Source organism: Squalius cephalus (assembly GCF_949319135.1).
Source record: "Squalius cephalus genome assembly, chromosome: 10".
Taxonomy (NCBI): Eukaryota; Metazoa; Chordata; class Actinopteri; order Cypriniformes; family Leuciscidae; genus Squalius; species Squalius cephalus.
The window spans coordinates 6,568,720-6,583,689 of NC_137131.1; the positions used below are offsets into that span (position 1 = coordinate 6,568,720).

At 38.9% G+C, this 14,970-nt stretch overlaps 1 protein-coding gene and 1 long non-coding RNA gene across 4 annotated transcripts in view; one reads left to right on the forward strand and one right to left on the reverse strand.

The window, feature by feature from the left end:
- The window catches only part of phc2b (polyhomeotic homolog 2b), a 21,943-nt gene extending 20,278 nt beyond the window's left edge, over positions 1 to 1,665 (reverse strand). The window contains exon 1 of one of the 2 annotated variants that reach the window (XM_079883958.1): positions 1,540 to 1,665. In XM_079883958.1, the coding sequence (XP_079740084.1) occupies positions 1,540 to 1,589 (50 nt within the window). In that variant the 5' untranslated portion in view covers positions 1,590 to 1,665. The remainder of the gene's footprint in view (positions 1 to 1,539) is intronic. The other variant, XM_079883959.1, reaches the window with a different exon arrangement.
- LOC307165910 overlaps positions 1 to 14,481 on the forward strand; it is a 16,581-nt gene extending 2,100 nt beyond the window's left edge. Inside the window, exons 1-3 of one of the 2 annotated variants that reach the window (XR_013822554.1) lie at positions 4,554 to 4,670; positions 9,443 to 9,580; positions 14,357 to 14,481. This is a non-coding gene — a long non-coding RNA (uncharacterized lncRNA). Of the gene's footprint in view, positions 1 to 4,553; positions 4,671 to 9,442; positions 9,994 to 14,356 lie in introns of those variants that run through there. The other variant, XR_013822553.1, reaches the window with a different exon arrangement.
- Positions 14,482 to 14,970: the final 489 nt, after the last annotated feature.

Consider the following 14,970-nt stretch of genomic DNA (forward strand, 5'->3'; position numbering starts at 1 on the left):
GTTTGTTATTCAGGCATAGAAAGTGGTAATGGGATTGAGATGAGGCACAGGAGGAGAACAAGTGTTGGGATGGAGGGAGGGAGGGAGGGAGGGAGGGAGGGAGGGAGGGAGGGAGGGAGTTTCAGAGGGGAAGTGTGGCATGGTTTCAATTATACTCATTTAATTACTCACACACGTGGTTGAGAGCCACTAACCCCACACACTCTACACCCCCCTTCCCAGCTACCCCAAATCGCCCCCCTTTTTACCCATAACAAACCATTATGCCTCCCCCCCTTTCTAGGTCTGTTATTACACCAAGAGATGGTGTAATATCAGTGAGCCCTCCCCGTAAGCCATTTCCTGCGCTCCAAAGAACTAATGGAGTTCGGCATTGTAATTAGATAATCTAAATATAAGTCCTGAGCCTCATTAATATGCATTAATGGAAGGGCCATAGGGACATCTGAAAACATGGTAACAGAATTAGAATATTATTAAACGTTGTATAAAAACTGTTATTTGTTGAATTAAACATGCAAAGTATTTTGGTCATGTGACATTGAGCATACAGTTTAAAGCAATTGTATTGTATACTTGTATGAGTACTATATAATATGCTAAAATATGCTATATGTGTGTGTTTGTATATATACAAAAACATGCTAAATGTGTGTTTGTATATATGTGTGTGTGTGTGTGTGTGTATATATATCTAATATATATATATATATATATATATATATATATATATATATATATATATATATATATATATATATATATATATATATATATATATAAAACTCACATTTAGCATATTTTATACTACTCATATATACAACTATACAATACAATTGCTTCAAACTATATGCTCAATGTCACATGAACACAATACTTTAAATGTTTCTTTTGCTATTTTAATCCCATTTTGTTTAAAACATTGTTTTATTAATGCTTGGCAGTCTTTGGTTATTTCATGCATTCAGAAAGTTTGCATATTAAGTATGCATACTTAATACTGCATAAATAGTACATGGTAGTACCCCATCACAACCTTTTCAGATGTTATGAGCAGTGTTCTACAGTAACACCAGAACGTGCTACGGTGGAAATGTGTAATGGAATCGCATGCATTCATGATTAAAGCCTGCTCTGTTCATATTTAGCAGCTGATTGGTTCTGCTAATGAGAGGGGAGCTGTTATGTTGAGTCCAAGTCCCGGGCCCCTCAGAGGCTTCCGAGCCAACCAACCATACGCATCCCACCAATGAGAGGCTGTCTACTGCGTACAGTTTAAACACAACTATTAAACACACTGTCACCTTTAGCAGAGCTAAAAATAAATCTGTCAGTAATTCCAAAACACAGAACTAACTGACAGAACATTCCAGGAGAGAGAAAAGTTAAAGGGGTGTTAGGTAAGATGGAAGGATGAGGATGGAAACGCATGACAGAAAACAAACATGCATCAATATGCATGCACTGAGAGATTTCAGAGACATCCAGGTTAGCCCAGGGCCCATCTCTCAGACTCGCAGACAAAAACCCAGCTCCTACCTTTTCTGAGGGGCAGCACGAGCTCCGTTTGGCCCCGTGGTGAGCCCCATGCCTCAGGACCCTAATGCTTCTTTGTCTAGTGTGCGTTCTGCACCCCAATCCTGCCAGATCACTGCAAGCATCCACCGTCCCAGTCGCCAGGCACAGACACACACTCTCTTTCTCTCTCCCTGCTTTTCTCCATCTAACACACGCATGCGAGACCCCCCCACCCCCCCGGTTCTGTGGTTTCCTAGCGACAGCCAACTGGGGGTGCCTTTTGGAGCCCTATTGCAGAGCTGTGTGCTGATTGGACAATTGGTTCTTCTCTAATGAGGGTGATGGTAATGATTTTTTATCCCCCTCTATAAGCACCACCAGCCCCCCCCCCATTTCAGAATATTCACCGGTGATGATTTGAGCAGAGGAAAAGGCCTGTCCCAGAAAAAAAAGACCTGGATGAAAATGTCATACTTTATATGGATATTTAAATGCATTTAGATATATAAAAATGATTGATAATTTTATCATTGTCAATAAAATCATTAGTATTTAAGGTTAGGAATTTCAATTAACCCTTAAAGTTGAGTATAAAAATATTGGTATGCAAGTCATCCCGAACTGTTTATGATACAGACACCCTTACATCCTGGAGAGTTTATTTTAGCTCACTGATTACACCCATAACACACTAGCAACCACCTAGCAATGTCCTAGTAGTCCTCAATGGACAAGTCCTCCATCCTAGCAATAATATAGAATACCTTATAAACCATAGATGCACCCATATGAACCACATAGCAATCCACTGAAAATACCTTAGAAACAGCATAGCAATGCCCTAACAACCGCATAGCAACAACCTAGTTAAGCACCTCCCAGGAGCAAATAGCACTCTCAGTTTTAAGCAAATGTAATATTCTAGTAAAAGTAATTTTTGTAATTAAAGGCAGTGCTAAAAAAAGACAAAGAGGAGACACAAAGCGCAGACGTGGTGATGTAGGAAAACACTAGTTCACAGTCTTGGTTGATTAAGTGCTGTGTGCTGATGAAGCTGCCTCTTAATAATCAGCGATTAGAGCATCACTAAGCAAAGGGTAAATACCCCCAACTGCTGTGGCAATCACAGTCGAACCACACACTCATGTAAAGTAGACCGCATGCAGCTCATGTGTTATTCAGATTTAAACAGGAGTGTGTGGATAGCATTTTGGGGCCTGCTTAAATCAGGGCACAACAAAAGATGATTCTGGTCATTCTGAAGATGCTTTACTAAATTGAAAATATACTTACAAGGGGGGCTTTCTGACCTTGGAGGAGGAGATGAAAACGCCACTGTCGTGAAAAGTAAATTAAGGCACTTATTGTGCAATACCTCTGTTCTGAAATATATTCCTTCATCTATACTCTCATATAATATCACATTGATTGCGCACAGACGGGCATGAACGTCATTGATTGCCATCTTCTTATTAGCATATAGATTAGCTTCTGGTGGGGCCGGGTAAATTAAGGTGGAAGAAGGAAGGTTAGAGAAGGAATGAAGAGGATGAAACAAGGTAGGCAAGGTGGAAACAACATGAGGAAAAGGGACGGACAGAGGAAGATTGGGAAGATTCTGTTGTTTGTTGTGTACGGGAGACCGGAGATTGATTTCAGATTTCACACACCTTTTTTTTTTTTTATAATTTTTTTCTTTCCATTCTGTTCTTTGGCATTGTTGTTCATTCTTTCTCTTTATGTCGTTTATCACCTTACCTACCTTTTTCCCATTTCTACATGTCCTACATCCATTCAGAAGACAGAGGATAGAAAGAATGAGAGTGAATGAGAAAAAGAAAGACCGGAAATATTGGAAGAGAAAGGAAAAGAGATAGACAGGAAAATCAAGAGGGACAGATGAGGTTAAGGCAGTAAACTGGGATGGGATGGGATGGGATGGGATGGGATGGGATGGGATGGGGGTGCTGCTGTCTGTCTGGTCTGGGTCTGATCCATATTAGTTTCTCACTCATCCACTCAGCATGAAATGAGTGGGGGGCAGGGAAATGAGGCGGGGGTGGGCAGCCATCGGGAGCGAGGACAGATGCAAGAGCATTGAGAGATGGAGGAATGCTGATTTCACGGTGTCTCTCACATCACTAAATTTTGACTCATTTAGCGCATGTAATAGACTGCTGTAAAAGTCCTAGTGAACCTCAGTCTGTCAGTGGTAACTAGTCCGTTTGCTGTTATGTTGGTAAGAGCACTGGTTAATACTCGGATATATCATCAGTGAGATTTTTTGCACTTTTGTCCCAGGACTGTTTGATGGTGAATAGTGAGTCCACTAACCGATAGACTTTATTATTTTATTTTTTTTACATTTTATACACATTTATGTTTTGTTTTTTTAGTTTATTATTTTTTTATTGCATTCAATTTTTAATGCATATATTTTACATTTTCATTACACATTATTTTTATTTGCATTTTATTTTATATACTTTATTTTTAATATTAAAACTATTTTTAATTTAAAATATTTTTTTTATTTAGTTATTTTTTCATTTATAATCATTTTTATTTTATGCTATTTTTAAATGTATTACTTATTTACTTTGAAATCATCCTGATTTCCAATAAAATAATATGATGATTATGATATGGTCACCAATAAGGTACGAGAGGCTGTGCTGTATCGTGAATAAGTAACGGCTGAAGGGCGTTGTTAGGCACGACGCGAAGCGGAGTACCTTATTGCTTTTATAAAACGGTTACCACAATACAACTATTAAAGCCGAAAAACATGTATCTATGCAAATTTTATGAAGTAAAATAAAATCACTAAAAGCCTTCCTTCCGCTGGAAAAAATAGTCCCTGACCGTAAACAGCAACAAAAGTTACATAGCCTACATTATTTCGCCAATAGATGGCGGCAAAGACCGTCTTTACGAGTGAGTCAGTCAGTAAAGAAGACTTTTTTAAATTGAAAAGGAATCAAACTTGTGATCACGGAGAAGGAAGACGCAACTGACAGATGACTATGGGCACGGAAAAACCCCTCAACTGTTAAAAGGACAAGATATCGCAGCGGACATTCAAACAGATTTTTTTTTAATTATGAATATGACTGACCTGAAGAAAAATGCTATATCTACTGTAAATGCAGGTGGGTGGGAGACATATAAGCCTGAAAAAAGTTATTTTTTACTTCAAATATTAGGCATAAAAAATATTGAGTTGTGTTGTACTGACTCTTGCATTTCCCACAATATATGTGGTCTTTTAGATTTTGTATTTGAAATTGGATTCATTCACCAATTTGTTGCATTCGTGCCTAAAATTGTCATATGGTGTGACATGAAAGTTATTCTATATAAAATGAAAATGGGATATACTCTCCCTAAGTAACTAACTTCAACATAAATTGTTTTCAGATATTTTAGATTAATTATGTTAAACCCGGTTATAAATCTATGAAAATGCTTGTGACTCTTGCTGATACTATTTCTCTTGTGTTTGTTTTCAAAGCAGCTTTACAGAAAATCATGATGTTAATGTTTATATTATATTAATATCTTCATGTCTTATAGTACCATTAAGCAGATTAGAACTGGGCGATAATGTAGATGCAGGCCATACTATATTGCTTGAACAACAAATCACAGCCAAAGAACACTTGCTGGTTTCAGTGGGCTTTACTTGACTAATGGCAGTGTACGACAGTGAACAGTCTCACCGTAACCCTCTTTCACCTTCTTTCCATCCTGCTCTCTTTTCTTTCTCCTCTGAGACTCAGTTAATTGGTGTCCCTTTGGTACCCCGTTCTGTGGCAGTAGAGCCGCTACGGCCCCAGACAGACATTCCCAAGTGACTTTCTTTCCCTCAGCAGAGCCGCAGCATCAATGCAGCGGAGATGGATTAACTCTCCCTGAGAAGGCTGTGAATATAGTACACTGATGATGGCCACTAAGAGGAGGCCCCTCATACTTATTAATGGGGACACTATAGGATATGAGTGTCAGTAATGAGCACCTCTGGAACCACAAACCTTATTATGATTGTGAAAAAAATTGGTTGCCGTTGGTTGTTTAATGTTCATTGATTTATTCTTTTATATGGCTATAGTTTTGTTCTCCTTCATAGACATATCAACATTTAAATTAAAGGCGTAATTTTTTTCTTCATTTAATTTGTTTAAAATCATGTATACTCTCATGAGATTAGGTAATTTTTTGAGTCAAGACTCAAGTTGTATTTTTCACTCTCATGAGGGCCAACATACTGAGATCACATGACCAGCCAAATACTACTAACTCTTTCTTAGTAAACCCCCTGTTGTTGGTCATTTTTGTAGTAAACTTTGCAAATAGCACATTTGTGCAATGGCTTTCTACAATAACTGAATTTTTTTTCTTTTGTGTGATGCTACATGAACACATGTTTATTTGTGTTATGCATGTTTAAATGGTGTAAATTTGCATAAGTTAATCAATAACTGTTGCTGTATTCCAGGCAGGTCTTTTTTAAAAGTCCCACCTCAGATGCCAATATTCATATATCTTGTAGTAAGGAGTTTGTAGAAAAAAATGTGGTACCATTGCTTTTATACTTAATCGCACACCTTTTTTTGTTACAAACTCTTAAAGGGATAGTTCACCAAACAATGAAAATTCTCTCATTAATTACTCACCCTCATGTTGGTCCAAACCCGTAAGACTTTCGTTCATCTTCTGAACTCAAATGAAGGTCTTTTTGATGAAATCTGAGCGCTTTCTGTCCCTCCATTGACAGCTACGCAACTACCACTTTGACGCTATAAAAAATTCAAAAAGAGATCGCAAAACTAATCCACATGAATTGAGCGGTTTAGTCCAAATTATCTGAAGAGACTTGATCACTTTATATGATGACCAGATTGAATTTAGGCTTTTATTCACATATAAACATTAATCAGTGAACATTAACAGAAGCTCAACCGAACCTGCTTGACGCACAAGAACAAACCTATTGCTGAATCTCAAACATGCTGCGTAACACGAGAACAAACCTCATTGGTTCTTGCTGAAGCTCAAACGTGCTGCGTAACACGAGAACAAACCTCATTGGTTCTTGCTGAAGCTCAAACGTGCTGCGTAACACGAGAACAAACCTCATTGGTTCTTGCTGAAGCTCAAACGTGCTGCGTAACACGAGAACAAACCTCATTGGTTCTTGCTGAAGCTCAAACGTGCTGCGTAACACGAAAATGACCTCATTGGTTCTTGCTGAAGCTCAAACGTGCTGCGTAACACGAGAACAAACCTCATTGGTTCTTGCTGAAGCTCAAACGTGCTGCGTAACACGAGAATGACCTCATTGGTTCTTGCTGAAGCTCAATCATGCTGCGTAACACGAGAATGAACCTCATTGGTTCTTGCTGAAGCTCAAACATGCTGCGTAACACGAGAATGAACCTCATTGGTTCTTGCTGAAGCTCAAACATGCTGCGTAACACGAGAACGAACCTCATTGGTTCTTGCTGAAGCTCAAACGTGCTGCGTAACACGAGAATGACCTCATTGGTTCTTGCTGAAGCTCAAACATGCTGCGTAACACGAGAATGAACCTCATTGGTTCTTGCTGAAGCTCAAACATGCTGCGTAACACGAGAATGAACCTCATTGGTTCTTGCTGAAGCTCAAACATGCTGCGTAACACGAGAACGAACCTCATTGGTTCTTGCTGAAGCTCAAACGTGCTGCGTAACACGAGAACAAACCTCATTGGTTCTTGCTGAAGCTCAAACGTGCTGCGTAACACGAGAACAAACCTCATTGGTTCTTGCTGAAGCTCAAACATGCTGCGTAACACGAGAACGAACCTCATTGGTTCTTGCTGAAGCTCAAACATGCTGCGTAACACGAGAATGACCTCATTGGTTCTTGCTGAAGCTCAAACATGCTGCGTAACACGAGAATGAACCTCATTGGTTCTTGCTGAAGCTCAAACATGCTGCGTAACACGAGAATGAACCTCATTGGTTCTTGCTGAAGCTCAAACATGCTGCGTAACACGAGAACGAACCTCATTGGTTCTTGCTGAAGCTCAAACGTGCTGCGTAACACGAGAACAAACCTCATTGGTTCTTGCTGAAGCTCAAACGTGCTGCGTAACACGAGAACAAACCTCATTGGTTCTTGCTGAAGCTCAAACGTGCTGCGTAACACGAGAACGAACCTCATTGGTTCTTGCTGAAGCTCAAACGTGCTGCGTAACACGAGAATGACCTCATTGGTTCTTGCTGAAGCTCAAACATGCTGCGTAACACGAGAACGAACCTCATTGGTTCTTGCTGAAGCTCAAACGTGCTGCGTAACACGAGAACAAACCTCATTGGTTCTTGCTGAAGCTCAAACGTGCTGCGTAACACGAGAATGACCTCATTGGTTCTTGCTGAAGCTCAAACGTGCTGCATAACACGAGAACGAACCTCATTGGTTCTTGCTGAAGCTCAAACGTGCTGCGTAACACGAGAACGAACCTCATTGGTTCTTGCTGAAGCTCAAACATGCTGCGTAACACGAGAATGACCTCATTGGTTCTTGCTGAAGCTCAAACGTGCTGCGTAACACGAGAATGACCTCATTGGTTCTTGCTGAAGCTCAAACGTGCTGCGTAACACGAGAACAAACCTCATTGGTTCTTGCTGAAGCTCAAACGTGCTGCGTAACACGAGAACGAACCTCATTGGTTCTTGCTGAAGCTCAAACATGCTGCGTAACACGAGAATGACCTCATTGGTTCTTGCTGAAGCTCAAACGTGCTGCGTAACACGAGAATGACCTCATTGGTTCTTGCTGAAGCTCAAACGTGCTGCGTAACACGAGAATGACCTCATTGGTTCTTGCTGAAGCTCAAACGTGCTGCGTAACACGAGAACAAACCTCATTGGTTCTTGCTGAAGCTCAAACATGCTGCGTAACACGAGAACGAACCTCATTGGTTCTTGCTGAAGCTCAAACGTGCTGCGTAACACGAGAACAAACCTCATTGGTTCTTGCTGAAGCTCAAACATGCTGCGTAACACGAGAACAAACCTCATTGGTTCTTGCTGAAGCTCAAACATGCTGCGTAACACGAGAACGAACCTCATTGGTTCTTGCTGAAGCTCAAACGTGCTGCGTAACACGAGAATGACCTCATTGGTTCTTGCTGAAGCTCAAACGTGCTGCGTAACACGAGAACAAACCTCATTGGTTCTTGCTGAAGCTCAAACGTGCTGCGTAACACGAGAACAAACCTCATTGGTTCTTGCTGAAGCTCAAACGTGCTGCGTAACACGAGAACGAACCTCATTGGTTCTTGCTGAAGCTCAAACGTGCTGCGTAACACGAGAACGAACCTCATTGGTTCTTGCTGAAGCTCAAACGTGCTGCGTAACACGATAATGAACCTCATTGGTTCTTGCTGAAGCTCAAACGTGCTGCGTAACACGAGAATGAACCTCATTGGTTCTTGCTGAAGCTCAAACGTGCTGCGTAACACGAGAATGAACCTCACTGGTTCTCGCACGTCAAGCGAACATGCTTGAGCTTCCGTTTACCACAACTGATGTGTGAATTGATTAATGTTAAAAGCCTAGGCGAAATTCAATGTTCATTATATAAAGCGATTGTGTCTCTTCAGAATTCAATTCATATGAATTAGTTTTACGATCTCTTTATGAACTTTTTGAAGCATCAAAGTGGTAGTTGCGTAGCTGTCAATGGAGGGACGGAAAGCTCTCAGATTTCATCAAAAATATGTTCATTTGTGTTCAGAAGAAACCTGTTCATTTGTTTAGAGGTTTGAAATTTGATAGATTTTTCAACTATCCCTTTAAGCCAATGATTTTGGGCAAGTGTTTTGAAAAACCAGCCTGTGTTCTTTGAGTGTAACATCTCTTTTCTTGAATGTCAGAATGCTACAAAGCAGAACACCTCTGTGGCTGGCCTGGAGAGTGTATACGTCAGCACAGGAACACACGTCTGTCAGGGATGCAGCCCACAGAGAACATCATGTGGACAACTAAACTTGTCAGAGTAAATCTGAGAGCATGTAAGTTACATTTCAACTTCTTTAATTAAGCTGGGAGATTGTATCTACCGGGACAACATGGGCTAAAATTTTAGGCAGATAAACACGTTTATATACACACTGAGGGATCCATCTTTGACTCTGGGTTAAAACTGAGACACTCAAAGCCCTAATTCCTTCAAGTCTTCGGCACGTTAGAGTAAGCGCACACTACCAGTCTCCCAGTGCAATTAACCTTCAGTCCCACTCACAAGAATTCTGGGTCACTGCACTAAGGAGGGAAGATGGTTTATTTAATAAAAGCACTTTAACAGACAGCTTGAGAAAAAGCTTCTGGATTAAAGAATGGGTGGATGGGCAGACAGGCAGATTCTTTTACACAGACTGTATTTGCTAAGACAAACATCACTATTATTATTATTATTACTCATATTAATTGTGTTATGGGCATGAATGATATCTCAGATTATGTGTTTTGTTGAGGAGAGGTGTGCTATTATTTCTAAACAATTGGGAAAAAATGGTTTTTACCTGGTGGACACTAAAATGGACTCAAGCCATATGTACTGACCAGAATCTAATAAATATTTTGTAAATGATAAGAGCACAATCACAAAGTTTCTATGTAATCATGTAGATAATATTTCTTAAATAAATCCACCCAGCGACAGCCTAGAAAGGATCAGGAACATGCTAACAACATAGTAGTGAGTTTTGCACGGGGAAGCAGCACTCAAATGTGATACTTTGATTCTAAATGTGTAATTTTACAGTCTAGATCACTGATTTTAGTCTCTTTAGAACAACCCATTAGGACTCAAACAAAACTGTCCAGTCAGAGATTGATGGAAATGCTGAGGCAAGTGATGTCAATATATAAGTAGGACTAAACGCTTTTCTTTACACTGTGAAACTGGTTGATTTGCAGCAACAACAAATGGCCTGAACACACCTAGCATAACTGGACATTCTGGATTTAATACGATTCAAAATTGTTTTTGTGACAGGATCTGGTTTGGAATGATTTGCACTCTCGTTCTAATCCAGCTGTGCTGTTATTTGGCTGAATCACCAACTTGGAAGTACTAAAGACAAGAGCAGTTTGAACGCACACGCGCACATGTGTGCAATCATCCAATTGCACTGTGGTCTGGTGCACTTATTCACATGGTATCCATTCTATATAATCTGGCCTAATGTGGGTCACACGGAATGCCAAGGGCACAATGACCCGTTCCTGACCCCAGACTCTACTCTGCATGGGCGTCTCAGATGCACATACTATACTTGGCGAGAAAGAAACTTGCCTTTAAAGGAATATCCTTCAGATCATTCTTTTTCTTTCTTTTTTTTTTTTTTTACAAAAACGGGCTTTTAACCCTGTAGAAAAGCCTGATAATACTCATATCGTCCTTCGAATTTGGAATGAATCTAAAGTAAATAATGTGTTGTGCATTCTAGAATTCCAAAGCTCATCTTAATACACAAGGATGGCAGGTTTTGTGTTACAAAACAGGATTGCTGTCCTAATAAAAGTGTGTTTTGCATACACAGGTTTGCCAAAAGCAGGCCAATGCCCTCACATCCACACTGCCGTTCCTCGAGCTGTCAGATCTGGATTGGCTTCTTTGAAACAGGTCTGGAAGCATGCAGTTAGAAAACAAACACATTCCCTCTCCCTAATTCCTCCCTACCTTGTTTAAGAACCACAAGAAGGAAGGAATTTCACAACATGCACATAAATAATGCCTACCTTACGCTTTGGCTTTGCCTTTCCTTCCTAGGATTGGATTACGTCCTGCTTTCCTGCTATCCTACACCATTTCTGGGTTGTGTTTGTGCTGTAAGCCTTACCGCAGAGCAGAGAGAGAGAAAGTAGGGGGGGAATCTAGGCATTAGCATTCCAAAGTTCACATGTGACAAGGCCTCAGCCAATCACAGGACAGCATGCTTTCATGACCCTCCCCCTTCTTCCTAAATCCCTCCCCTGCTTCTTGTTCTGTCAGTCTACCAGCACCATGGCAACACAAAGGGCTTTAATTTCCTCTCTCGAATTTCATGGCGGCTGGCTTGAAATGCATGCAGAAAAGTTTACTGATAAAATGACAAAACGCAAGTGAGAAGCATATGCCTGATGCCATCAATAATGACCTGTTTGCTTAAAATATTGTGGAAAAATAACTATTTGACCTGTGAAAGCATAGACATTTGTCAAATATATAGTGTAGTATGTAAAGTATGTAAAAATAAGGGTAACACTCAATATGGTTCAGGTTTGATATGGTTTCAATATGGTTTCAAATTAGGTATCATGAACTAGCATTTGTTAATCTTGTTTAATGTTAATTTTATATATATATATATATATATATATATATATATATATATATATATATATATATATATATATTTACACAAATTATTACACATAATAATTATTAAATACAATTAAATTATTAACTATACTATTTTTTAACATTTTAAGTAATGTAAAGGAACATTGGTATCATGAACAAACATGAATTACCAAAAATATTTGAATATTTATTTAAATGGAATATATATATACACATTCATTTATTAAGCAATTTTCTTCAACCTCAGTTCTTTGAGATAAAGACAAAGCTAACATCCTATGGGCCACTGGGTTCTGTGTAGGCAATGGGGCTGCAATATATGCAAATATATTCAAATAATGGGGCATGAAGATCACAGTAAAACACAGTCCTCGGGGCCCTGGGGTTAAGCTGATTGGTCGAAAGGCTAATTCTGTGTGTAGTTTGGTCCAGACTGAGATTGGTCTTCATTTCAGTGGTCAAGTGTTCCTCATCATGGGGGGAGGTGGAAACCACTGGAATAAATCTAGCATGTCCATCCATGTGTTTGTGCATGCAAGTCTGCAATAATTTATTAATGCATGAAATTCCTCTGTTTCCTGTATGTACCCAGGTTTGCTTATGTTTCCTCAATTTTTTCGGTGGTAAAAAGACAAGCATCACTATTACTATTATGACCAGAATAGCAGAGTTTTGGAGCTGGGCTGTTTTGACTTGAGCAAGTAAGCAACCACCTAGTATTGACCTAGAACACCCTAGCAACCACATAGCAACATTAGAACCTCTCAGCATCCAAAATAGCCATTTTAAAATTCAACTGATTGTAGAGTTTATTTTGTACTACATGCCTTGTCTTTTTATCTTGCCCTTGAAAGTCAATATTATATGATTGGAAGAAATACAAAACTGTATTTTATTTCTCGCATCTCCCTATCTAGCATTAGATATTCATAAATCTCTGTATGCATTATAAGGATGATTCCAAATAATTAATCTGCTATATGACTTATCTGGTTTGACCGGTACTTAATTATCTGGCCCTCAACAGCTCCCCTGATACTCCGCTTCCAGACACAGTGACCCACTGCCTCAACCTGTTTTCCAGTAAAACAGTAATTCCCATAAGCCCCACTGTGGAGGAGCAGAGGCATCCGTTGGTATATCACATTTCACCTGAGAGGTGGATCTCATAGCCGTCACCCTGTAGAGCAATGGACCTCCAAATTGACATGAGCATCATATTATGTTGGCGTGTAATAGTATATGCATAATTCATGAGCGAGAAGAATGAAATATTTATGTGGAGTCCCTCTGTGCCGCTGATGTCCTGTTGTAGAAATACCTGCAATGGTTCTTTTGATGTCCCTTGAGGATTTTCCACAGTATGATCTTGCATGGAGCATAATTGGCTTTTAATTGAGGAGAACTGAGGGTTTAATTAGTTAATTTTTGACCAAATGAGGAAATAAATATTTTTTAAAAATGACTTTTTAGTTTACCAGGGCAATAAAATGCTCCTAATGTTAAGTCAGTAGGTTTTCACCTCATTTTACCTCGAATCAAAGAGGAGATGTACCATTAAATGAGATCACGCTATTCGAAGTCATCTGACATTCGTAATCTTACTAGGAAGCCCAGCTTATTTAGCATAGAGATTGTTTTTACGGTAGGCTATTTTACATTTTTTATCATTTTTCTGTATGTTGAATAAGAATGTGGTGTGTGTGTGTGGACTGGTGTGATATCAAAAGTAGGTCAGTCTGAGGAAACACTTATACTATGTTATGGCTGCCATCTTGTGGTCATATTAAGACTTACATGATGGATCTTGAGCTGTTGTCTTTTTTCTTTTTTCTTTTTTTTTATTGAGCAGATTTCACAATGACAATATATGTGAAAGATACATGGCAAATATCAGCACAACCTGCTGTTTTATTTTTAACAGATAAGGTTAAATGAATAAAAAAATATAAATAACCAGAACAGCCTCATTACCTCCATCAATCCCAAGAAAAAAAAAAAATAAATAATCATAATAATAATAAAAAAAAAATCATTAATTATATAAAGGGAGCCAAATCTCCAATGGAATAGCAGGATTTCATGTTTTATAAAATGTTAACAGAATACAACAGATTTTATTTTTTATTTATTTTTTCAGTTGTAGAAATGACATTAAGTCCTTAACCCAAAAAAAAGCATTAGGAGGGGGAGTTGTCAAGATTGTTAGCTGGAATGTTGATTTGCAGGATTTTTTTTTTTCTTTACCTGATTTATATTACATGTAGTAGATGGGACAGTTTCCATTTTAAAATATTTTCATTGATAAATGATGTTCATTGAGAAATCACATTCTTGCATGTGACAGGTCTCTGAAAGTGCCATTAATTATAGTGCATGTGATGTGTCTCCTGTCAAACAGAACTGAATTGTAATCTATCACTGGATTTTTTTGTGGCAGGTTCTGGTCTGGCAGTGACTGGTAAGCTCCGCCCTCTACCCACTGTGGCATTGTGGGATGGTTATGGCATCGCTGTGCCCTCTAATGGCCTGGTGCGAAATACCAGACGTGCAACAGAGGAAATATGTGAGGTTAGTGAGAACACTGGTCAGAAATGAAAAAGCAAGTCTCAGAAGACCACTGGGTGATGAGGTTGTGGGAATCTGAAGATCGGGATCTTTTGTAGTGACATCTGTTTATCAGAATGAGGCATTGTTCAAAAAAGAACAAGAAACGCATTCTTCCACAAGAGGCAGGTCCTTTTCACACTCAACCAAAACTACATAAAGCAACTGGAAAAAAATGTTCTTGCAGTGAAAACAGATATTTACTCCAGTGAACATTTCTCAGGTTGAGTTTCATTTTAAATCAGTTAGTACCTTTACAGTCTATAAATGTATTATATAAAATGCCTTTTTTAGCAATAATTTATGCAATATTTTTACAAAAATGTAAACAATAAAAAAAACATGAAAATAGCAACAACAAAAAATAAGACAAATTTTTTTTTCCATTTAATTCTGTGTGTTTTTGACTAGCTGCATGCAGCTAGTCAAGAGTCATACTTTGAAATG